General features: G+C 45.1%; 3 protein-coding genes across 5 annotated transcripts in view; 2 read left to right on the plus strand and 1 right to left on the minus strand.

Annotated features, from left to right (window-relative positions):
- Positions 1–592: 592 nt before the first annotated feature.
- Positions 593–14,280, minus strand: yipf3 (Yip1 domain family, member 3). Of its 2 annotated transcripts, none has more exons than XM_076286367.1 (9): positions 14,007–14,280; positions 12,979–13,222; positions 9,882–9,988; positions 8,734–8,779; positions 7,759–7,851; positions 5,374–5,505; positions 4,367–4,480; positions 3,787–3,910; positions 593–2,582 (listed from the first exon to the last, which is right to left on the minus strand). In XM_076286367.1, the coding sequence occupies exons 1-9, from the start codon at positions 14,021–14,023 to the stop codon at positions 2,452–2,454; spliced, it is 1,008 nt and encodes a 335-aa protein (XP_076142482.1). In that variant the 5' UTR covers positions 14,024–14,280; the 3' UTR covers positions 593–2,451. The 2 variants fall into 2 exon arrangements, with proteins under 2 accessions (XP_076142482.1, XP_076142481.1); XM_076286366.1 differs by having other exon boundaries at positions 12,979–13,188; positions 14,007–14,279.
- Positions 14,281–14,338: 58 nt separating this feature from the next.
- Positions 14,339–17,826, plus strand: LOC143124670 (coiled-coil domain-containing protein 18-like). The gene has a single exon (XM_076286368.1). The coding sequence runs from the start codon at positions 14,637–14,639 to the stop codon at positions 16,851–16,853; it is 2,217 nt and encodes a 738-aa protein (XP_076142483.1). The 5' UTR covers positions 14,339–14,636; the 3' UTR covers positions 16,854–17,826.
- A 2,506-nt stretch (positions 17,827–20,332) lies between these two features.
- The window catches only part of ncoa4 (nuclear receptor coactivator 4), a 21,244-nt gene continuing 14,324 nt past the window's right edge, over positions 20,333–27,252 (plus strand). Inside the window, exons 1-2 of one of the 2 annotated variants that reach the window (XM_076286370.1) lie at positions 20,333–20,445; positions 27,019–27,142. In XM_076286370.1, the coding sequence (XP_076142485.1) occupies positions 27,020–27,142 (123 nt within the window). In that variant the 5' untranslated portion in view covers positions 20,333–20,445; position 27,019. Of the gene's footprint in view, positions 20,446–23,941; positions 24,106–27,018; positions 27,143–27,252 lie in introns of those variants that run through there. The other variant, XM_076286369.1, reaches the window with a different exon arrangement.

Below are 27,252 nucleotides of genomic sequence, written 5' to 3' on the forward strand. Positions count from 1 at the left end.
ACACAGCGGGCTACCCCAGCAGGTTGGATCATTATGAAATATATGGATCATAAGTGGCGCATGCACAGGCAGAGGTCCTGAGTGGCAATCACAAGGCTGCTGCAGCTCATAATTGATTTGTTTACTAAAATGCGCTGCGATCCAGGGCTGCTTGGCTAATTGGACGACTACATGAGTGGCAGTAGCCTAATGAGGATCTGCCATGAGGAAATGAAAGGCTTTCTGCAGGTATTCAGCAGCAACTTGCTACAGAGCCAGCTGGCATCATTCAGTAAGCTCACCTATCTGCTCTATCAAATGAACGAGCAGAACCTGCACACCCAATAGGCCTACCTCTATTAATTTAAAGCAAGACCAAAAAGTTTTTGGTACCTAAAAATAATGTTTTCAAAATTATTTCAGTGGTTCATCAACTCGTAACAGGGTGAATGGCACTTCTGCATTCGCTTCGCGGCCCTCTATTGGATATAACTGCACTATGCAAGTTTGCCAGATCGGATAGCGGATCTGTAGTTGGATGGAATGAGACATAAGAAACTACAAAATTGACTTGCTTCTGATGTCGCAATACGCAATAAGTTCTATTACAAGGTAAATCAGCAATCATTTATTTTTTGATTTCATTATTACATGTTCTCCATTTCCTCATCTCTGTACAATAGACCCTATAAATAAGTAAGTAAATAAAATGCTCACGACAGCAGAACCGAGTGGGCATGCCCCCACTCTATCTGGAAAAAAAACAGTCTTCCACATTAAAACATTAACATGAGAATAGATCAGAACATGAGAATACAGGCCAGCGTGTGAGATTGCCCTCCGCTGCAGTCCTGTGAGAGTAGATGGCACCTTTCAACCATTAGAACAACAGACACATTATCACATTATCACAGAACCAGGCCAGAGACACATTATCATCCACACAGAACCAGGCCACAGACACATTATCATCCACACAGAACCAGGCCAGAGACACATTATCATCCACACAGAACCAGGCCAGAGACACATTATCATCCATACTGAACCAGGCCAGAGACACATTATCATCCATACTGAACCAGGCCAGAGACACATTAGGAAATATGCTCAATGAAACACAAAGGCGTACTACACATGTAACATCATGGTGCAAAGCAACATAAAGCATGTTGTGACATCTGGATGGTGCAAAGCAACATAAAGCATGTTGGATATCTGGATGGTGCAAAGCAACATAAAGCATGTTGGATATCTGGATGGTGCAAAGCAACATAAAGCATGATGTGACATCTGGATGGTGCAAAGCAACATAAAGCATGTTGGATATCTGGATGGTGCAAAGCAACATAAAGCATGTTGGATATCTGGATGGTGCAAAGCAACATAAAACATGTTGGATATCTGGATGGTGCAAAGCAACATAAAGCATGTTGTGACATCTGGAAGGTGTCTGATCACTGCAGATAGACAGTCAGACAGTCAGCTCTGCTTCTGCTTCTTAGGTCATCCATTCAGAGGGGAGGAGGAGGTAGGAGAGAAAAGAAGAGAGAGGAGGAGGGAGAGAAAAAAAGAGAGAGGAGGAGGGAGAGAAAAGGAAAAAAGGAGGAAAGGGGGAGAAAAGGAGAGAGAGAGGAAAGGAAACAATACATACAAACAAATAACACGTCTCTCTGAATGCCTTATGTCTGGTATCCTCATAGCCCCCAACACACACAAGACATCTTACTTAATCTTAATCCTCATAGCCCCCAACACACACAAGACATCTTACCTAATCTTAATCCTCATAGCCCCCAACACACACAAGACACCTTACTTCATCTTAATGAAGTACAATTATAAAATGGATCCCCCACTCCATGCGTAGCAAACGTTTAGACAAGGAATGCATGTGCTCTTGAGTCCAGGATGTCCACTCTGAGAGGAATTGTATGGATTCTACTTTGTGATGTTATGTGTGTGAGGGATTCTGGCCTGTGGCCTTTGTGATGTTATGTGTGTGAGGGATTCTGGCCTGTGGCCTTTGTGATGTTATGTGTGTGAGGGATTCTGGCCTGTGGTGTTTGCGATGTTATGTATGCGAGGGTATGTTAGTATTAATACCGCAGACACCAAATAAGATGGGTTTCCCAGGGCGAGGGGGGGGGCGTAGTGTTTGGGTTGGGTCTCTGGTTCAATGGTGGTGAGGTCCTGTAGGGGAGGCTCTGTGTAAAAGCATCCTGAGCCCGAAGCGTAACGCAGGACTACAGCAAGCCCCAGTCACTTCAGTTCCGTTTGCATGAGATGGTGAGCAACGCAGCACATGGATCATAATGGGCAGCATCTCAAAGCACTCCTGGAGCCAGACGCAAGTGTCACAGAGAGGGAGCATCTTTATATGACGCCCCCCCCCCCATCCCTCTGGTGTGTGTGTATATGTGTATGTGTATGTGTGTGTGTGTGCGTGCGTGTGCATGTGTATGTGCAAGGTCACTGAGTGTGCATTGCACCAGCAGCTAGGCCCTTGACGGTGGCGTTCATCACCGCGACGATGTCAGGCAGATCTCTGGCCACCCTCTGGATGGGCGGGAAGTTGGGTCCTTCCAACGTGTCCAGGATACCTGGGGAGGACGGCACACAGACATACATGGATCACGATAACTCACACACCATGATAATCTCTCTCTCACACACACACACACACACCATGATAATCACACACACACACTCACACACACACACCATGATAATTACTCACACACTCACACACACACACACACACACACACACACAATGATAATCACACACACACACACACACACACACACACACACACACACACACACACACACACACACACACAATGGTAATTACACAGCTATTTAAAAAAAAACAAATCTCAAAGGGATGCCACACACACTGCAGAGACACACACACACAGCAATTAAAACCTGCATGAAATTAACTGAAAGCCTGGTGCTCGTTTATGAAAGGTCTCACTAATGTGTTCCGACTAGTGGACACAATCATCACCAATCTGCTCAAGTGAATTGAGGGGAATTCAGAGCTGTGGCCCATCTATACGAACACAGCATGTGGTCCATCTATACGAACACAGCATGTGGTCCATCTATATGAACACAGCATGTGGCCCATCTATACGAACACAGCATGTGGCCCATCTATACGAACACAGCATGTGGTCCATCTACATCCTCACCACCTCAGCCAAACAGCAGTACCATCCAGAACCTCCATCTAGACCCTCAGGATCTGGTCTGCTTAGACCTACACTCCCTACAATATGCTGTAGCATCTAGACCTATTTTATTCAGTCTATAATCTAGACCAAGGGCCAGAGGTACTCAGAGCTTCAAACCATGTTTAGATCAAGAGGTATCTACACCAGGACCAACCTGAAATACCTACAGCATCTACAACTGGATCCTCATCAACCTGGACATACAACTGGACCGCATACACCTGAAAAGCATCCAGACCAGGGATTTTCAATCAGTGATCCGCTGCCTACTAGTGGTCTGTGAAGGCATTGCTGTTGGTCCCAGACCATGCACTAAATAATGTACTTTTTTTCCCTACAGGGAATCACTATGTCTTATTCAGTGGTGTCCCTCAGGGTGCTGGTCCCTATAGGGAATCACTATGCACCCAGTGCATAGTGATTCAGTGGTGTCCCTCAGGGTGCTGGTCCCTATAGGGAATCACTATGTCTTATTCAGTGGTGTCCCTCAGGGTGCTGGTCCCTGGGTGACGCTCAGTGGAGAAGCGGACGTGGATCTGGACGCCCCGGGGTCCCCTGCTCACCCTCTACGATCTTGTGGTAGGCGAAGTGCAGGTAGAGCAGGAAGAGCATGTGGAGGGCAGCCAGGGATCCGCACAGGATGAGGCGCGGGGTGTGGCCCACCGTGCGAGAGATCAACACCGCCACCTGCAGGTAGGGAGGACACTTTTTGCTTTGGAGATTTGCTTTTTATATAACAATGACGATCATTAGTAATGATATTACTGTAATTTATGAATCTATCTATTTATGTTTATCTATGCATACCCATCAAAGTTACCACAGACACAGAATCAACGCTGCCACTAAAACAGATTGTAGATGGTCTAAGGCCAACACAAAGGACACTGACCCACCGCCAGGCCCGATTCTGCAGTTTTCAGTACATTTACATGGAGTGCTTTTGGCTTCTTTTTTAGTTATACTCTTAGCTCTCTGAAGCAAATCTAACCCAGTGCTAGAGGACCCTTCCTGCTTACCTAACCCTGAGGAAGAGGCCTAACCCTGAGGAAGAGACCTAACCCTGAGGAAGAGGCCTAAGGGAAATCACAATAAAAGAGTGTGTGTGTGTGTGTGTGTGTGTGTGTGTTGTGCCCTACTCACCATACGCAGTGTGGACAGTCCTCCGATGATGAGCCAGAGGAGGTAGAACAGGGAGTGGAAGTGGACGCTGTAGGTGACGAACAGGACCACACAGTGGCTGAAGAGTCCGTAGCCCTGAGGACGCAAAACTGGACAGTCAGAGACATCGCAGCCCTGAGGACGCAAAACTGGACAGTCAGAGACATCATAGCCCTGAGGACACAAAACTGGACAGTCAGAGCGCACCACTGAAATCCCTACTTCTCTCTTGCACCAATAATACACAGTCAGCTGGTTTGAAGCACCAATAATACACAGTCAGCTGGTTTGAAGCACCAATAATACACAGTCAGCTGGTTTTTGAGGGTTTGAGTCCTGACGTGAAACGTGACCTTGCTCTGTCAGATACAGATACTGCTGATGCCACAACTCATGTAGTGTAATGGAACACTGCTGAATCCTGCACAGAGAGAGAGAGAGAGAGAGAGAGAGAGAGAGAGAGAGAGAGAGAGAGAGAGAGGCAGACACACTCACCAGGAGAGAGAGAGAGAGAGAGAGAGAGAGAGAGAGAGGCAGACACACTCACCAGGAGAGAGAGAGAGAGAGAGAGAGAGAGAGAGAGAGAGAGACAGAGACACACTCACCAGTAGAGAGAGAGAGAGAGAGAGAGAGAGAGAGAGAGAGAGAGAGAGAGAGGCAGACACACTCACCAGGAGAGAGAGAGAGAGAGAGAGAGAGAGAGAGAGAGAGAGACAGAGACACACTCACCAGTAGAGAGAGAGAGAGAGAGAGAGAGAGAGAGAGAGAGAGAGAGAGAGAGAGAGAGAGAGAGAGGCAGACACACTCACCAGGAGAGAGAGAGAGAGAGAGAGAGAGAGAGAGAGAGAGGCAGACACACTCACCAGGAGAGAGAGAGAGAGAGAGACAGAGACACACTCACCAGTAGAGAGAGAGAGAGAGAGAGAGAGAGAGAGAGAGAGAGAGAGAGAGAGAGAGAGAGAGAGAGAGAGAGACAGAGACACACTCACCAGTAGAGAGAGCATCTGCAGCATGGTGATCTGGGCGTTGCACAGGTAGGCCAGGAAGTAGATGAATGCCGACACGCCGAGCCAGTAGCCGAAGCAGGTGCCAATGGCTGTGCCCATGAGGGTGCCCTCTCTCTGGGTCAGGAGCGAGCAGACACACACACACACACACACACACACACACACACACACACACACACACACACACACACACACACACACACACACACACACACACGGTCAACGGGAGAACACACAACGCGTAGACATGCTGGCTGAGCTCTCATAAGAAGCCATCACACACAGGAATCAGTGACTGTGCCCAGGAGAGGATCCTCTCGATGCTTCAGAACAAAACCAAGACAGATGGTCACTATGTTTTGAAAAGGAATAACAATAGAACAGCAGTGCTGTGTCTATGAAGTGACCCCTCCCTTCCCCAGTGCACACAACAGTAAGAGCTAATGGATGCTACAACATTTCAGAGCCACACTGTTGCATTGGCTCATGCACCACTCACACATTGCTAAGCCATCAGGTCATATCTTCTGCAGCCTGTGGTAACTGCACATTAACACCAGTAGAGGGAGCTTCTGCAAGGTGATCTGTGTGTCAACACAAGCCAACCCAACATAATCATAGTTAAAGAAACATACTTTACACCACCTAAACATGATAAAGAACCAGCGAAAGTCTCTGGTATGTTGACACTGTATAGAGGATTTACTGTGGATGGCCTTCACCTTCACAACGTGCTGTACTGGGATAACACTAGGAGTATACTACACACAACACTAGTATACTACACATAACATTAGGAGAAAGCACTGATAGGCCTACACAAGCTGAAATAGTTTCAAAAAGTGTCCCATTCACTTTTTTCTTCATGTTTAATTGGCTATGTGCTTATAGCTTAACTTACCCTACCATAACTTGGAGTTTGCTATTTCTGTTATTTGGATCCAATGAGTGAGACCAAAGTAAGCGTTCAAAATAAAACTTTAGGCTACTGTATGTTTGTTTGCATGTTCTCCTGATAACGTGAGTGGAATGGATTTAATGTGGACGTGAACATAAAAAGACGCAGAGTGGCTACATGATACAGTGCACATTTTGCGGTGAAAATGTTCTGCCTTTTAAAATCAGGTGTAGCCTAATCCGAATCGTAGTTAAAACCATCAATTAGACAACAGAATCAGTAAGGTACCAGTTTTGTTCCATTGTACCAGGCCTACTGTATGTCAAAAGCAGGCTCGGATGAAGCTGGGAAGGATGAAACACACGGTTTCCACACCGCGGTAATCAACAGTGATAATCATGATGTTTGAAATGAAAACGGTAATTATTATCGTCAACATTTTTATCGCGGTTTACCATTATACCGGTAATCGTTACATCCCTAACTAGGAGTATACTACACATAACACTAGTATACTACACATAACACTAGGAGTATACTACACATAACACTAGTATACTACACATAACACTAGGAGTATACTACACATAACACTAAAAGTATACTACACATAACACTAGGAGTATACTACAAATAACACTAAGAGTATACTACACATACCACTAAGAGTATACTACACATAACACTAAGAGTATACTACACATACCACTAAGAGTATACTACACATAACACTAAGAGTATACTACACATAACACTAGTATACTACACATAACACTAAGAGTATACTACACATAACACTAAGAGTATACTACACGTTACACATAACACTAGGAGTATACTACACATAACACTAAAAGTATACTACACATAACACTAGGAGTATACTACACATAACACTAGGAGTATACTACACATAGTATAGTTGCTGTGTCAGAATGCCATTTCCCCCTCTTGTCAATGTACTTAGGTATGGAACACAACTACACAACACCTAGACGAACACCTCCTCAGCAGCATGTCAGGTACAACTACACAACACCTAGACAAACACCTCCTCAGCAGCACGTCAGGTACTAGGTCAGGTGGTCATCTTCCGTGGTCAGGTAAGTCTGTCACACGATGACCATGTGTGACTGATATTTTCAGTCTGGTGCCAGATATCATGGAAAAACATCTGCAGTATGTAGCACTGCTGCATAAAGGCTAACCAAGGACCGGTGGTCATCTTCTATGGACCTAAACACTGAACACACTCTCATAAAGGCTAACCAAGAACAGGTGGTCATCTCCTGTGGACCTAAACACTAAACACAGGCTCTTTCAGCATCACTCATCATGTCCGAGTGACAGGTGTGACAGGTGGGACTAGTGTGACAGGTGGGACTAATGGGACAGGTGTGACAGGTGGGACTAGTGTGACAGGTGGGACTAATGTGACAGGTGTGACAGGTGTGACAGGAGGTTCTCACAATGACGGTGCCGGACGTCTTCATGCCGTGCAGCAGGATGGCCACCAGAGTGAAGACCAGCATCATAGGACCGTACAGCTCCCCCGCCACTTTCTGCACACACACACACACACACGACCGTACACACACACACACACACACACACACACACACACACACACGACCGTACAGACACACACACGGACACACACACACGACCGTACAGACACACACACACACACACACACACACACACACACACACACACACACACACACACACACACACGACCGTACAGACACACACACACGACCGTACAGACACACACACACACGACCGTACAGACACACACACACACGACCGTACAGACACACACACACACGACCGTACAGACACACACACACACGACCGTACAGACATATCACACACACACATGCACACAACCAGGGTTATCTACATGAGCACCACCACTGCACAGAAAGGAATTACAGTATAGCCTGAGAAACACAAATGATCAGTGTTAATCACACGGTAGCACTGAACAGTAATAATGATCAGTGTTAATCACACAGTAGCACTGAACAGCAGGATATTACATGATAATGTTTGACAACTACAACTGCACTGACGATCATAAACATCCCAACAACTACTGCAGTGTTTCCCATACATTGACTTTGCGGCCCACCACAATATCAACATTGAGCACCACACAATGATTTTTCCAGGTTGTACTAAATTGTACTGAAATCTGGTTAGCATCATAACCACGCTGTGCTAATTTGTTAAAAACTTGCATTCAAGTTAATTCTGCAAGCCTACCACCACAAATAGAATTCAATTCTGTGGGAAACACTGCACTGAAAATCATGGACAAATCCTGAACAATGTTATTACATAAAGATATCACATGTTCAGTCACTCTGACTAGATTATAGTTCTAACAGACAATCTTGATACTCCACAACCCAGCAAATAGTCAACACAAACCCTCACCTGAGGGAAGTTGATCATTCGAATAGGAATCAACGACTCAATCAGCCTATGGAGAGCAGAGGAAAGAGTCAGGCCTGGGTTAACATACTAACACATGCAAATTAACATTATATACACACACTACATCACACGTAACAATAACATCATCACTCTTCAACTGCAGATAACAGCAAAGCTTTGGAGCATCTGATTCTGACCTGTCTTCTATTACTACTACTACTACCCTTATATTACTACTACTACTACCCTTATATTACTACTACCCTTATATTACTACTACTACTACCCTTATATTACTACTACTACTACCCTTATATTACTACTACTACTACCCTTATATTACTACTACTACCCTTATATTACTACTATTACTACTACCCTTATATTACTACTACTACCCTTATATTACTACTACTACTACCCTTATATTACTACTACTACTACTACCCTTATATTACTACTACTACTACCCTTATATTACTACTACTACTACTACCCTTATATTACTACTACTACCCTTATATTACTACTACTACTACCCTTATAATATTACTACTACTACTACCCTTATATTACTACTACTACTACTACCCTTATATTACTACTACTACTACTACCCACCCTTATATTACTACTACTACTACTACCCTTATATTACTACTACTACTACTACCCTTATATTACTACTACTACTACCCTTATATTACTACTACTACTACTACCCTTATATTACTACTAGTACCCTTATATTACTACTACTACTACTACCCTTATATTACTACTACTACTACCCTTATATTACTACTACTACTACTACCCTTATATTACTACTACTACTACCCTTATATTACTACTACTACTACTACCCTTATATTACTACTACTACTACCCTTATATTACTACTACTACTACCCTTATATTACTACTACTACTACTACCCTTATATTACTACTACTACCCTTATATTACTACTACTACTACCCTTATATTACTACTACTACTACCCTTATATTACTACTACTACCCTTATATTACTACTACTACTACCCTTATATTACTACTACTACTACCCTTATATTACTACTACTACTATTACTACTACTACTACCCTTCATCCCTCCGCATTCACATTCACAAACGCATCTCACCTGTTGCGGACTTGAATGGGCTCCACATCAAAGTAGGGTCTGAGGATGTCTATGTTGGCGTACAGGTTGAAGGCCTTGGAGGCCTGGCGCTTCCCTGCTCTCCACACCTGTGTAGGACAACACACACACCAGTGGAGGACTGATCAGCAACACACACGCCAGTGGAGGACAGATCAGCAACACACACACACACACCAGTGGAGGACAGATCAGCAACACACACACCAGTGGAGGTGTGGTAACTCTGAGGCTTTCAAGAACTCTCAACTCGTTGGGTTGGTTTTGTCGAGAACAGTAAAAACTGAGAACAGTAAAACTGGGTTGGTTTTGTTGCCTCTCTGACAACAGTAAAATCACACAGAAACCTCTCCATGACCCTGGCTGGGATTGGAAAAGGGTTCCTCAGGACTGATACCTCAGAATGCTGGGATTGGAAAAGGGTTCCTCAGAACGCTGGGATTGGAAAATAAGTATAAGTATAAGTATAAGTATAAGTATATATACTTTTTTTGATCCCGTGAGGGAAATTTGGTCTCTGCATTTAACCCAATCGGTGAATTATTGAAACACAAACAGCACACAGTGAACACACAGTGAGGTGAAGCACACACTAATCCCGGCGCAGTGAGCTGCCTGCTACAACGGCGGCGCTCGGGGAGCAGTGAGGGGTTAGGTGCCTTGCTCAAGGGCACTTCAGCCGCGGCCCACTGGTCGGGGCTCGAACCGGCAACCCTCCGGTTGCAAGTCCAGAGTGCTAACCAGTGGGCCACGGCTGCCCACTCAAAAATGGTTCCTCAGGACTGATTGCTCAGAACACAAACAAGTCAGGTGAGCGCTCTTCAGCAGATACTTCACCTTGTCCCATAAAAAGGCACATCTCTCATTTGGTTTTTGCTTTTGTCTTTTAGGTAGGTTTACCTTGCTAGATTTAAACTAAAACTCCAAAAGCACCAAAGGCACCAAAGAATGCCCATGGCAGTAGAGAGCACTTTGTATGAAAGTGGCCTGTGTAGTATTTCCACATGCGTATTCCTACTCTCTTGACATCACCATCCTGTACTATATGATGGTCTAAGGGCTTGTTTTCATTCACTCCCTCACTCTCCACCGGTGTGTGGTGAGCGTTCTGGGCCTAAAGCTGGTGTGTGGTGAGAGTTCTGGGCCTAAAGCTGGTGTGTGGTGAGCGTTCTGGGCCTAAAGCTGGTGTGTGGTGAGCGTTCTGGGCCTAAAGCTGGTGTGTGGTGAGCGTTCTGGGCCTAAAGCTGGTGTGTGGTGAGCGTTCTGGGCCTAAAGCTGGTGTGTGGTGAGCGTTCTGGGCCTAAAGCTGGTGTGTGGTGAGCGTTCTGGGCCTAAAGCAGGTGTGTGGTGAGAGTTCTGGGCCTAAAGCTGGTGTGTGGTGAGAGTTCTGGGTCATAATGGAGGTGGGTGCTACACGTGGGTGGTGGTTAGAGAGGTTCCCCCTTCACTGTAAAGCGCTTTGAGTGCCTTGATAAAGCACTATATAAATGCAACGTGTTGTTGGTGTTTTAGGGGGGGGCTACTCTCCTATGTTGTTGTTATTGACCAGCCTTATACACCAGCCCTATACACCAGCCCTATACACCAGCCCTATACTATACACCAGGCCTATACACCAGGCCTATACACCAGGCCTATACACCAGGCCTATACACCAGCCCTATACACCAGGCCTATACACCAGGCCTATACTATACACCAGGCCTATACACCAGCCCTATACACCAGCCCTATACACCAGCCCTATACACCAGGCCTATACTATACACCAGGCCTATACACCAGGCCTATACACCAGCCCTATACTATACACCAGGCCTATACACCAGGCCTATACACCAGCCCTATACACCAGGCCTATACACCAGGCCTATACACCATTGCATAATGTGTTGTTGTTGTTTTAAGGGGGGGCTACTCTCCTATGTTGTTGTTATTGACCAGGCCTATACACCAGGCCTATACACCAGCCCTATACACCAGCCCTATACTATACACCAGCACTATACACCAGCCCTATACACCAGCCCTATACACCAGCCCTATACTATACACCAGGCCTATACACCAGGCCTATACACCAGCCCTATACACCAGCCCTATACACCAGGCCTATACACCAGGCCTATACACCAGGCCTATACACCATTGCATAATGTGTTGTTGTTGTTTTAAGGGGGGGCTACTCTCCTATGTTGTTGTTATTGACCAGGCCTATACACCAGGCCTATACACCAGCCCTATACACCAGGCCTATACACCAGCCCTATACACCAGCCCTATACACCAGCCCTATACACCAGGCCTATACACCAGCCCTATACACCAGCCCTATACACCAGGCCTATACACCAGGCCTATACACCAGCCCTATACACCAGCCCTATACACCAGCCCTATACAATACACCAGGCCTATACACCAGCCCTATACACCAGCCCTATACAATACACCAGGCCTATACACCAGCCCTATACACCAGCCCTATACAATACACCAGGCCTATACACCAGGCCTATACACCAGCCCTATACACCAGCCCTATACACCAGGCCTATACACCAGGCCTATACACCAGCCCTATACACCAGGCCTATACACCAGCCCGATACACCAGCCCTATACACCAGGCCTATACACCAGCCCTATACACCAGCCCTATACACCAGCCCTATACACCAGCCCTATACACCAGCCCTATACAATACACCAGCCCTATACAATACACCAGCCCTATACAATACACCAGGCCTATACACCAGGCCTATACACCAGCCCTATACAATACACCAGGCCTATACACCAGCCATATACAATACACCAGGCCTATACACCAGGCCTATACACCAGCCCTATACACCAGCCCTATACACCAGCCCTATACACCAGGCCTATACACCAGGCCTATACACCAGCCCTATACACCAGCCCTATACACCAGCCCTATACACTATACACCAGCCCTATACACCAGCCCTATACACTATACACCAGCCCTATACACCAGCCCTATACACCATTGCATAATGTGTTGTTGTTGTTGTTGTTGTTGTTGTTGTTGTTGTTGTTGAGCCCTCACCTCGTCGGCCACCTGTCTCCCCAGCTGCCCCTTGAGCCCCTTCATGCCCAGGAACTCGCCGTCTTCGCCCGTGTCCTCCTCTGTGGCCTCGGCCTCCTGCGCCACCTCCTCCTCCTCCTTCATGCGCTGGTGCATCTCCCCCATGTCCTCAAAGCTGGAGCCCGACGTGTCGTCCATGTTCTCCATGTCGATCACCGCAGAGCCTGTTCCCTGTGGAGCAGGCCAGTCAGTTACACTCTGTTCCCTGTGGAGCAGGCCAGTCAGTTACACATCACCCCATGTCCCACAGCAAAAGAGTTTTGGCGCAGCACCACACGTGACATAACAGAGGATCAGCATATTTTACATACAACATGTATAAGTATAAGTATATATACTCTTTTGATTCCGTGAGGGAAATTTGGTCTCTGCATTTATCCCAATCCGTGAATTACTGAAACACACACACAGCACACAGTGTACACACAGTGAGGTGAAGCACACACTAATCCCGGCGCAGTGAGCTGCCTGCATCAAAAGCGGCGCTCGGGGAGCAGTGAGGGGTTAGGTGCCTTGCTCAAGGGCACTTCAGCCGCGCCTACTGGTCGGGATTCGAACAGGCAACCCTCCGGTTACAGGTCCGAAGTGCTAACCAGTAGGCCACGGCTGCCCAACATGCATCCCCTATCCCACCATAGAAAAACACATCACTTCAGAACGCACGACTGGAAACAACATCATTTGTCAGTTAACACACACCACACAACAAACAGGGATGTACGAGTGAGCCATCGTGGACTACACACCAAACTAGAGTAATGTTATCATTTACAAATAGCAAGGCAATTGGATGATACGTCATCGACACAGCAGAGCTAGCTAGCCAGCTAGCAACCCTTAGGATTTAGCCTAAGCTGAACACAGATTTAACAATGTAAAATGGCATAACAATGTAAAATTGTGGTGTACGATTATACAATGTGCTGAACTGTGCTTCATTACAGACACGATCAAAGCAAGCACAATGAATCATGATAACGTTAGCTTACCTGGATGAGGTTGTCATCAAAACCGCCCCATGGTTCCGTGTTCGTGTTTTTGTTTCCTTCCGACGCCGACATCTTCTCAAACTGTAGACCTCTTTATTTGACAGGTGAATAACTACAATTGATGTATGTTCTAGTCACTGAACAAATAGTTTACCATATTGTAATGAAATTAGCTGTAAGGTGTAACAAGCATTCCGATCTTTCTAGTAAGCATACAGACTGCTCCACCAAAGTACTATGCGTGGCTAGCTGACGTTGAACAGGGAAAGTCTCGCGATAGAAAAACACAACACCGTCTTCTTCTTCTTCTTCTTCTTCTGCTGGCGGTTGGTAAACAACTCTGTCGCGTACCACAGGTGTCAGTGAGTAGCCTAACGCTAGTTACTGTTGGTCCATTAAATCTGTAGAAGTTACCGTTATGAAAAAACTCACTCTAATGTGAATCTACGGGATTTTCTCAGCAAGCTCACCGACTTGACAGAAACGTTGGTATTGTAGGCTACATAACTTCGTGAATTTCAGTCTTTGAGGACGCGGTCGACGGAAAGCCACCGGGTCAACTAATGTGAAGGCTTGTGTGCCTGACTGCAATGATGGTTTGAGCCTACTATGAAGGAACAAACTCCAATGATGGAAACAGAGTTGGATCACCTGCAAAAAACACAGCAGTGCGGACATATTCCAGTTTACAGCAGCGGGTTAGTACAACTGGAGCAGCAACTGAAGACACTGAGATCTGAATTGGCCATTAAATCCAGTCAAACTAAACGGGCTGAGCAGCAGAGGAACCTGGCTCTGAGCAATGCAGAAAAGCTATCCATCACTTTTAAAAACTACAAGCATGAAGTTAGTGAAAAGTTGACAAAGGTCATCAAGAGTGAGAATAGGCTGAAACAGACCTTAATAGTGTGTGACCGAGAGAGAGCAGAATTGGAGAAAAGGTGTGCTGAGCTGGAGAGCGAAAAAGGTGAAACGCATCAAACGATCCGTCATCTGAAGGAGAGATGTGAGGGCGCTGAAGCACAGAAAACGGAATGCAGTGTGCTCCAGAGCCAGCTACGGGACGCTGAACTGGAAATGCACAAGATGAAGATGGAGCTAAATCAACAGCAGGAAGAGCTGCGAGGCTTTAAGAAGGAACAACAGCATTTGAACCAAGTCATTGCCAGCCAGGAGAGACATCTGGCTGAGCAGCAGAGGGAAATTCATCAGAAAGTTCTGGAGCTCCGCAGCCTGGAAGAAATTCTCCATCTTTTACATCTGAGAGAAGGAACAGACAAAGGCCTTTGTGCAAACCCCTGTCTCATCATCTCTCCCCCAGGTCTAACCAGCGACCAAGTCCGTTTAAAAACAGGGGAGTGCTACCAGCAACTGCTGTCTGTGCTGCAGCGCTTGACTCAAGAGAGAAATCAGCAGGCGGAACAGCAGAGAGAACTCCATGAACAACTGGAGTCAGCACAGAAGCAGTTGAGTTCCATGGAGACTACGCTTGCCCAACGGGCTAACCACTACCAGAACCTCCATGCTCAGTTATTGGACAGAGCCTCGCAGAGCGCAGCCTTAGAAACAGAGCTGAAGAAGATGAAATCGTGTCTGGTGACTCTACGGAAACAGCTGTTGGAGAAGAGCTCGGCTTACTCCCAAGCGACGATGAGGAACTGCCAGTTAGAGCAGCAGCTTCAGGATCAGAATAATGAAATGAAACAGTGCAAGACTGTCCTTGACCATAAACAGAGGGAGTTTAAACAAGCCCTTGAGAACATCCAGAAACTTCATGCTGAAGTGAGAAAGGAACACATGGACAAGATAGACATGCTGCAGTGTGCACTGGAGGGACAGCAGAAGGAGATCAAGATGCTGGAGCAAACTATAAGCCTGAGAGAGAGAGAGCGAGAAGAGGCTCAGCGTGTGGCCAGCCTTTTGCAGGAGTCTCTGGGTCAGCTCACACAGAGCGGCCTGGACAAAGACCAACAGAATGAGGCGGCGCTACAGCAGTGCAAAGAAAGGGCTTTGGAGTCGGCTGCTAAGGGGCAGAGCCTGCAGGCCGAGCTCAGCTCATGCCAGGAAGAGCTAGTCCTTTGCCGCCAGAGAATTCAGGAAGCCAATCAGGAATTTCTGAAAAAGTTCCAAGTGAAAAGCAAGGAGGTGGCGGAGCTGCGTAAAGAGTTGGACTGCGAGCAGAGAGAGAGACACAAGGAGGAGAAGGAGGCCAGTCGCCAGGCAGCACACCTGTCTCACTCCATCACGGAGCTGAGGACTGAGATGGTCAAGTGTCGGGGTGAACTCGCTGACATGGAGCTGGAGCTGCTCCAGCTAAGGAAGGACAGCAGCTCTAAAGCCTCTCAGCTCTGTCAGCTGGAGGAGGAGCTACAGCAGACGCATTGCCAGCTAAAGAAGAAAAGTGAAGCTGTGATTCAGCTGGAGGAGGAGCTACAGCGCAGTGAGTTGGGTGAGCGTAGCTCGGCACAACGCATCGAGCTCCTGGAGGAGCAGTTGCAGGTGTTGAGGGCTGATCTTGCCAGCACGCTGCAGCATCTTCAAGAGTTGCGCAACGCCCTCCAACGCACACAGCTCACCTCTCAACAGCATCAGGCTGATATGGAGAAACTCTCCACTGAGCTCCGGGAATGCCAGAGTGAGCTGGAGCAGAGGAACCATGATGTTGTCAACATGGACGCCGTGCTGAGGGACCACCAGGAGGAGCTACAGCAGAGAGCGCACGTGCTGGGCCAGCTAGATGTGTTGATCTATGAACACAACTTGAAAATGGAGACCAAGGTATTATTACTACAAGAAGCCCTGGAGAAGACGGAGGCAAATCTTCAAAACAAAATTCAGTCTTCTTGAAGCTGTACCAGCAGGTTGTACTTCAACCTTATTTGTTGGCTCGGGGTATCAACCTTGAGAAAGTAGCTGGCATCCATCATACATTGCAGTCTCCTGTCAACCCTTTGACCCTCGCAGATAGCAGCCTGGACTAGCTGGCACCACCAAACCCAAGGATGACACATTTGAGGCAGGACCTGAGTTGACTTCCCTCTCAAGATTATCTCTTACTCCCAATTCAGAAACAGGCTCTGCTGAACACACACACAGAAACAGGCTCTGCTGAACACACACATTCAGAGAAACGGGCTCTGATGAACACACACACACACACACAGAAACAGGCTCTGCTGAACAAACACACACTCAGAGAAACAGGCTCTGATGAACACACAGAAACAGGCTCTGCTGAACACACACACACACACACAGAAACAGGCTCTGCTGAACATCAGATGAAATGCTTGAAATGACCTCTGTTTTTGCAGGTATGGTCGGCATGGGACAGTGATTGATAGAAATTGGCATTTTGATACACAATGGAAATAAGGGAAAGAAATTATTTGGTGGGATGGTATGAAACATCCCTAATAAAGGCATTTCATTTAAAAAATACAGACACTCAAAGCACCCTTGCATGTGATCTTTCCTCAGGCAAATGTCTGAACCCAATAATGACACAAATGGATGCTATAGTTGTATTCTTTTGTTTGTGTGTTTGTTTGTGCAAAACAACTAAAATACTCATATATGATGAAATAATCAACATGATGAAAAAGTAGGATTCAAACTAATGCACAAATTAAACAAGTAAAGTTTTATAAGATGAGTTTTTGAACGTTTTTTTATAAGATGAGTTTTTGAACGTACACTTTTTGAATGTACCTCTCACTGGAACAGACAAGTTTCAACAACAATGTGTCTGCCTCGGGCCATGGTTCCAATACTAAATGTGGTCTTATTTTACATGGAAGAATAAAATGATCATTTTACCACAAAACAAGATGTGTGTGTGTGTGTGATGTGTTTGTAAAAAACATTAGATTACCCCCATCTGACCAATGATGTCATTTTAGTCCTGCCATGTTGTGGTGGGTGCTGATTTACACAGGAAAGAAGACAAAGCACACATGTATCACAAAAGGAAGTGACATGAACATACACAAAAACAGTCATAAAGACTTGTAACCCTGAATAAATATTGCACTGCATTTTAATTTGGTTGGTTTAACAATAGGATAGATTGATGTATAAAAGAGTTTTTAAGTCTGTTGCGATTAAAAGGAGGAGCTCAAAGGCATCTGTTAGAAGGCAGAAGTTGATATTCTTTGTGTAAAACATGTGAGGAGTCAGTGGAAAAGTTTCTGGACAGCCTGAAAGGAGTATGGTACAGGTAGTCTGATAATCTTTGAACACATTTTTATTTGATTATTTTGTTTTTAACTGATAGGCTACTCAGCCATGCTGTTCTCTGAATAACTGATGTAAAAAACAAAGAAATGATTTGGCTTCTAGCTCCAAAGGATCTCAAGCTACGGAGAAAAGAAACGCGCTGTTGTATCTTTTTGCAGATAAATTCTATGTTGGTGTTCCATGAGAGATTTTTGTCTATCATGACACCCAAATATGTATAGGCTGTTACTTGATTGATTTCTGAATTGTGAATCTAGAAGGAGGTTTTCCAAGGATGATTTCCTCTGTTTTCACAGTGTTAATAATGATAAAGCATTTTTATCACACCACTCAACTCTGGCACAGTGTAGGTAGATAGATAGATAGATAGATAGATAGATAGATAGATAGATAGATAGATAGATACTTTATTGATCCCCAAGGGGAAATTCAAGAACGTATATAATAACACATGCAATAAACTAAACACCCAGAACTATTCTCCATTGCAATTATAAACCTTGGTCATGCAACAGCTATTTTTTATTTGTTCAAAGTTTGAATTCATTTTGACAAACTATGGAATGCCTAAAGAAAAGGCTGCCTGTGGCCTACCAACATCAGTGAAAATGAATGAAGCTTCTGATTAAAACAGCTACTATGACATCAACTATGTTAATACAGCTATACCCTGCCATGTTAAATGGTAATGAATTATTCTGTTTTATTCTATTTGAATATGCGAAATACTAGGGTTCACGGTATGGCTTTTTCTAATGATGAGGATTCAAGCTGATGATTTATGATTGCTTTCTAGTTAGGCTTCCTTGAGGGCCCCGTTTTCATCAGGCCACTGCTTCTTTCATCCACAAGGTGGCAGCATTAATAGTGAATTCAGAGATTCAGAGCCTATCTGCTACCAGTCTGCTACAAATATGTTTGTGGGCGTGTCCTTTGAAAGGGAAGTAACGTCATGACGTATTTCCATTGCGTGCATTTTTCCAGTGGCGTTCCATGCTTGACATCGAACTTTTACTGTCTATGCATCGAACGCGCCGGGGAAATCTGCCGGTAGCTGCTGTACTTTTGAACTCCAAAAACCTGATGACATCTAAATCCAAGCTGTCACCCAAGAGTAGTGATGGGTAAATGAAGCCTCGAGCGCTACTCGACACATTTCCCTAATGTGCCGAGTAATGTGCCGAAGCTTCGAAACATGGAAGACAAGGAAAACACAGCGACATCTGGTGGTTTGCATAAATTATCGCAGCCACGAACTATTGAAAAGAATGCCTACAACGTTCAACACAATGCCAAAGCTTCGAAATGTTCTCATTCATTACATTAAAAGTGTTGCAAGAAATTTGCATTTATGTTTGTCTCAATTCAATACAATAAAATACGATTAGGCAACATAATGCCATCACGTGGAGATTGGTATTTCCGTGGAGGCGTGAAATCATGTGTTATCCCAGTCAATGATCCAATCGGTCTACCATCCACTTAACGCCCGCAGTAGACACTACTTAGCTTCTGAACCAGGACGAAGTGTTATCAACCTCAACACGCTATGGACGAGAGTGAAAAGGAAACGACCAGGCACCTAATTAAACCAATATGGCCCGACATTGACGTTTCATGAATCAAACTTTCAATAAAAGGAAAATATTATGTCAGCCATTATTGTTAAGCCTACATAGAAATTATTAGCCTGTATTGCTTTTAAATTACATGATTGAAGTTGAGACAAGATTGCAACACAGACACGTTTTAATGTCATTGTTCTAAATGGCAAAGCTTTAGGCTAGGCCTAGGCTATTTCTTCTTTATTTCTATGTGCATGATATTATGGATTATGGACATTTTCCGGAAAGAAAAGAACGTAAATTCCCAAACAGAGAAAGCATCCTATATAAAACAGGGCTACCCACAAATTTCGCCTGACTTGCAATACAACACAACTCATTCCGACACTAGAGCGGGTGCCCTGGTTCGCGCAATGCTTTTGAGTCAGATTCCGAAGCAGTCACGTGGGTGTGTGTCCCAAACGAAGCTTCAGACGTCACACTCACAAACCGAGGCCTCGTTTGTCATCAGTCACATGATTTTTATGGAAACGACACAAGCCTCGAACCGGGGCTTCATCTGGCACGCCCCTTTCTGCTCGACACAAGCTCCGAAGCCTCGCTTTATTGGGCACATCACTACCCAAGAGGTCTAGGTAAGTGAACAAAGTTATTGAGTAACTAAGAAATGAGTGTTATCATTTACTGTTTTATTGGTTGAAGTAACATTATTTAGCTAAGACTACCTTGCTAATAAGCTAGCTCATAGCTAACGTTAGCAATGAAATTAGCTTTTCTATTAGAATATGGTGTAGATATGTTACAAAGTAAACCATTGACTGGCCTCAAAAGATACTTCTGATGTTTGTTACTGCCTGGCAAGCTCTTTCTGGCCAAAGTTACTTAGCAAACGTTAAACCAACCTAGCAAGTTCTACGTATGCGAGGGGGATTAACGACATACGAACTTACTGCGTGTTAACAGTGGTGAAGTGTATTTAATGGCTCATTAACACATTTTGATTAATTTGTTTCCAAATGTAGCATTTCTGTGAAGTTCCACTTGTCTCTGAGGTCAGACGCATTATCTAGGTGTCGTTTCTGTGGCGCTATTGTGCAGATGCAAGTAGTTAGATGGATGTGACTTAATTGTTTATAGTGCCATGTAGGACTAAACTGTACGATAGAACATCCACTGCTCGAAACCAGCATGAATTGTTAAACTCCTTGAACTAGTGCTTAAAGTACCAGTTGTATTTGCGCACTTACTTTGACATTAAGGCATTTTTCCACATACAGGCCAACTGTGTCTCTTGTTGGTGGCATTTGATTCATACAGCTTAATGGTTTACTATGTTGGCCCTGGGCTAGGTTTTCTAGTGAAATGTGCAGTAGTTGCTGGTTGATGTATGTTAGTAACCCACACGTGTCAGTGATGGGGGAAGTATGTGCCAGCATCAACACATTTATGACAAGTTGTCCTGTGCTGTGGATGAGCAAAATTACGTTGGTTATCTGCTCTTTAAAGGTTGTATATCGTGTGTTATAACAGTGGTGGTTTGCAATGTCTCAATAATAGCCGTCACTGTCTATTGTTGGTTGAATCATTTGACCAGGTAGCTGTCCATCTCTGCGAACTGATCCGATCTATTTCAGATGGCACACATTCAGTAGTCAGCTCAGCACGAAAAAGCCTTTGTGATAGTCTATGCAGGTTAGCTATCGCAGAGAAAGGAACTTGGTAGCGGTATTGAAGAAATTGTTTGAGCCTGTTTTAATTGGAAAGACAGCCGCTCTTCTTGGTAGGAGTGCTACCCAGCCGGTGTTACCGGATATACGGTTTCTGAGATTCTGAGTTTCCAGGGCGGAGTTTAGCGTGAATATTTATGAACGGGGGATGTCGTGCGCGAGTGCCTAGACGCCCATTGCTGAAGCGTGAATGAAATGGAACTGAAAATGTTGTCAAAGAAAGTAGAAGACCACGGCGTTTTAACACGTTTTTGGATGTTGTCATGTGTTATTAATGGAAAGTATGACTATGTCGTGTTCGAGTTTAGGTGCAATTTGGCGTCAATGTTGTTATCTTGTGTCGCAGCCAGTCAAACAAAACTTTGTGTCAGATTCAGTGGGCCGCTTACCATTAAGGATATTGGCGATTTTTACACAGTAGGCCTTGGTGCTAGTCCTAGCCTTGCTAGGCTATTATGTTTTTATCGTTTTGATTGTAGCCTAGCCTCTGTGCATCTGTAGTGACATGTTAGCCCAGGCAGCAACATCAGATTGACCCACTGTATAGCCTACAACACAAATGTCTGTGCAATAAATAGCCCATGTTACACGCCTGTGTATGTCCTAACTCTGAACAAATTGTCATTGTCATTGCCCTCATGCACATGTGATCTGTTATTCTGAGACATAATCTATAGGAATTGCTACACATAACTAAACACAAAAAGTTGTGAACACAATTTATTGTATTAGGCCTAGTCCACACACGTACCAAACCGATCTTTTTTTCCTCCGTCTTCCCTGGAACCGTATCAAGAATATTTGCGTCCAAACGGATCCATCTCAACACGACTCAACACGTTACTTCATATCCCAGGCCTATAGGTGGCACTGTTTCTTTACAGTAATTTACCAAAACTTTCACGCTGTAGGCTTTACAAACAGACAGAATAGGCTACGGCGAAAATGGCTAGTGCAAGGAAACCAGAATTGTTTGTGTGGACTGATGGTGAACTGTCAACTGTAGTCAACTGTAAAACTAATAAACTTTATTTTACGGTTTGTGAAGGGTGCAGTCCCGTCCTTTATTTGGCTAACGCAGGTAGGCCTACTCACCTTTACTTTCTTTGGTTGTAGGATAGTCCGTGATTCACATTAGTTTTGGCTATCACCGCAATTAGGCTACTAAACGCAAGGCTTACCCAAGTTCTAGGCTATTCTGTCGCCACATTTATAATATTGCTATAAAACCTTCGTTAGTAACAGTCAATACTTTTGCCTGCATCAAATCGCGCATTCGCATTCAGTGTGCTCAGAGCCATCTCTCTATGGCTCTGAGTGTGCTACCATCGGCTTAACGTGAGTTCTAAGCGTCTTTGTAATCTGATTTCACTAGACTGTGAATGCATGTATAGGCTACATGTTGTAAGACATGTAAAATAAATGAATGACACTGGCACTACGCACAAATTAATGTAGCCTAAACTTACGCCGCACTTTCTTAATAACATAAGTTCTCTCGCGTCACTGACAGTAGCTAGAATGCATAAAAAAACACCGGGAAAAACAGTGTTCAGTCCACCAAGTCATTAAGCTATCGGCGCTGCACAGCACCAGTTGTGATATTTATCTTACGGAGTGTAATCGTAGGTAATGTCATGTATGAAAACTAGTATTGTTAGGCAATACTATAAGTGCAAGTCCAGGGCAGCTGAGGTGTGGCGATGGCGATGACATCATCGATACGCAAGCAGGATGTGCGGTTTCGCTGTCTAAACGAATTCAAATGGGCTACGGTTTCAGATGTCTCCACTCTGGGACCAGGTTTCAGAAAAGTGCGGTTTCGGTGCGTTTACAGGATTCGTTTGGACGCTCGGCCAAGACGAAGCAAAACCTCTGCGTTTAACCTAAAAAGCGTCTCCGTGTTGACGGGCCCTTAGTTATTTACAGCCAGGGCAAATAAACTGTCCTTCAGTGTCAGGCCAGTTTACACGTTCAGTGGTAGGCCTACCAGCCCTGGCAGCAATCACATTTTATCTTCAAGACAAAAAACATTAGCTTGACATCAGTATTAACTCAAAGTTGAAAAAAAAATCATTATCATACCAAAATACCCACAGAGTATTGTGTGCAAGGATAAAACTATACAAAATAAAGTTGCTGTAGTCTTCTAGCTTCTTTACCAACATTTTCAGTTCCATTTGAGTCACGCTTCATGAATGCTCTCTAGGCGCGCGCGAACGACAACCTCCGTTTATAAATATTCACGCTAAACTCCACCCGACTCCACCCATGGAAACTCAGAATCTCAGAAACCGTATATCTGGTAACACCGGTCCTTCGCAGATTCCCCCGCAGTGCCCCCCCCCCCCCTCTCCCGCATATGGTGTGTACGTGCGGAATGCGATAGCGATGGTGGAGGCGGCTGGGCTGCGTCACTGCTGATGACGTCGCAGTCAGCCGAGGGTTGTCGATAGATAAAATCATGAAAGCAAACATCTAATGCTCAGTGTTTTGTTTTATGAAGAGGAAGCCTATCCAACCGGACGCGCAGTATTCTCTGAACTTAGATACTTACAACAAGACGAGGTAGGACAAAATACACGCTTTTATTCCCCGTCAAAAGTGCTGTTTGTAGCTAGCAAGCTAGTGTCATGTCCACCATTTTATCAGCTGGGCTTGCACAACAGCAGGGAGAGCTATGCTAACAAAATACCGCATTCAAGGACAGTAGTTCAAACATTCATATAGTGACATTCTTACATACACAAAAGTATTGATGGCAGTAACGCGAGTCAATCCTTCATTTTCAAACCATAATTACCTGGTTATTCTGAAAGAACTCGACCGGCTGAGTTTGTCAGGGGACTTGAGCTAACTAGCTAGTTGGTGGTAGCATTTCAACAAAGGTGCTGCAGCTAAGAGTATGCAGTTGTTTTCTCTTACCTGCAAACTCTTCAAATACGGTTGCACGTATGAAGAGCATGTTTGCTTTGTATCTTTTATGTTTTGTCAGTAATGCACCATAGGTTTTGTTTTCTGAACATAACTGTACTTTCAAGGTCAGGAAAGAAAGTAGTGTGGAATTTTGCTCGATTAGGGATCTATTGAGTGAAGCTTCCCCTTATTGTACACGTCATCTTTTTTACAAGTCGTCTATTTTGCCTTAATTGAATTTTGACAGATCTTGTTTCCAAGCCCAGTGGCCGGTATCGCCAAAAGCAGCCTGCTCCGGCAGGACTTATCTTCCGTGATAAGTCGTATCAACCGTAACAGCTTCAGTGCTGGTCGTATGTTTGCCATTTAGGTTGGGAGCCATACTTCACACATTTTCTGTCTGCTTTTGGTTGCATATACGGCCTAAGAACATGTCCATATAACACCTGAGGGTCTTCAACTGACCTTTGCGTTATAATAACCTTAACTATTGATTGCTCAAGTAAAAAGGGAAAGTGCCCTTAACTTCCTCAGCTGTTGGTTGGGAAATCGATTCTGCAAGGGTTTGTTAGTTGTGCAAACTGTACTGAAAGAGTTTCAGTCAGAAAGATTCAGCCTATATTACTGTTAATCCAAGATTCAGCCTATATTACTGTTAATCCAAGATTCAGCCTATATTACTGTTAATCCATTCCAAGGTATATAGTGGCGTTTTCCCTGTGTGTTGTTCTTTGTGTTTCATTTTATTTTACTAATAAAATGAAAATACAGTATATATGTGAAGGCTATAACTAAGTGGTAGCAGTTTTAGAGAAACCTGTGCAGGTTGTTCTCATATGCGCCACATTGTCCTGTGTGAGGGAGGGCCACGTCTGGACTGATTATTTCCCCCTGGGGGCCTCCGACTGGACGTCTGATCCTTTGTACAGTCCAGTTGGACTGTGTCAGCGGTAATCTTTGGGGCAAAGTTTGCCTCATAAGTAAACGCCGTGCACTGTGAACCCTGTCCCCATCTGCTAATCGGTGTGGGTCTATGTTCTCATAGCGTTGGGAATATGTTGGGTTTATGTTCTCATAGCGTTTTGAATATTCACACCAAAGCTAATGTCGAGTATTGAGCAAACTCACGGTTTAGCCGTCCTGTGTTTCAGGATGAAAAGGGCTCAGGTGTGTGTGTGTGTGTGTGTGTGTGTGTGTGTGTGTGTGTGTGTGTGTGAGTGTGGTCATGGGAGGACTCTGGCCTCAGTGTCTGGTCAGAGTGATCACTTCAGAGAGCATTGCCGCATACCTGACAGGAACACAAGTGGTTATTGTGCACAGCGAGGCCACTAACATCAGTACTCCCCACCGGACCTGTGTGTGTGACCTCAGTACTCCCCACCGGACCTGTGTGTGTGACCTCAGTACTCCCCACCGGACCTGTGTGTGTGACCCCAGTGGACAAAAGCTTTATGTTGCGGAGCCTCAGACCTCACTATGACGGACGATGAGTATTTAGGGTGTGTGTGTTATTTGTTAGTGATATTCAGGGCTTTTGTGGTCAGAATGAGTTGCAAACACACAAAAACAAATCAGAACCGCAGTCCAGCAACAGAACCCGATCAGCTGGACCGAACAATCCGCTCTAATCAGCTGTATGCTGCAGAGTACAGGACCCAGCCAGTTATGCTGCCAGATCTTAGCCTGTGTGTGCGTGTGTGTGCAGAAGGGCAACCCCAGGGTTGGCATGTGAGTGGAGAGGTATGACTGGCCTGTTCTCTAAATGCCCCCTCAGCTGGGTATAGTTGCCTTCGTGGAAATCTGTCTCCTGTGCGGATGTGGCTGCTGCTGTAACAGGAACGTGCTGGGAGCGTGTGAGATTTATGGTGTGTATGTGTGTGTGTGTGTGCGCGCCTCTGAAACTCTGGCAGGCGCTCACACTCGCACGCCAGAGCGCAGCTGCATTCATCGTCCTCTGACCTTGTTGACGATGGCTGCTAAATAACAGAGCAGGAACCTGAAACTGAAATCAAAAATTTCAATTGGGATGAATGAAGTCTCTCTCTCTCTCGCTCTCTCTCTCTCGTTGGCTGGGGGCTGTTCTGGAGTCGGTGCTCTTGCCCTGTCTCTATGAAAGTGCAGGAGAGAGGCTTGCGTGTTTCACAGGAAAAGGAAGTGAAATACAGCTGCTGGCTTGAGTCGCCAAATCTCCCTCCGTTCAAGCGTTTCCTTGACGGGAAAGACGAGCCCTCTGTTGGCCAAAAGGCCACATGCGCTAAACCGTCACCTGCTCTGTGGAAAGTTCCAGAAGAGTAATAGAACAGAATAAAAGTCCCCATTCTGACAGAAAGAACCCTCGCCTCCTTTGTGCTTCTGAAAGAAGAAGTTTGGAGAGAAAGATTTGGGTTGTTTTGAAAATTCCAAATACAATGGTAGCACGTGAACACAGGTGTGTGTCACACAAACACACACACACACTGAATTTAGTCCTGGAGCTTTGGTTGCTGTAAAATGTGGTATTTAAATGATTCTGTGCAATATCTCACTGGATCTTTCTCTTGTGTGTGTGTGTGTGTGTGTGTGTAGGATGCCTGGTGAGGAGAGGGAGAAGAGTGCACTGGAGCAGTGTACACAGGCTCGTGCCCAGCTGGAGGAGGCCATAGCTGGAGTGATGAAGGCTGAGACTCAGCTCAGAGACAACTCCAGAGAGGTACACACACACACACACACACACACACACACACACACACACACACGCACTCAGCTCAGAGACAACTCCAGAGAGGTACACACACACACACACACACACACACACTCAGC

The sequence above is a fragment of the Alosa pseudoharengus genome, unplaced genomic scaffold (genome assembly GCF_046254945.1).
Source record: "Alosa pseudoharengus isolate Yale_2024_CS ecotype anadromous, Long Island Sound unplaced genomic scaffold, YU_APseudo_1.1 YU_APseudo_1.1_scf_15, whole genome shotgun sequence".
Lineage (NCBI taxonomy): Eukaryota > Metazoa > Chordata > Actinopteri > Clupeiformes > Clupeidae > Alosa > Alosa pseudoharengus.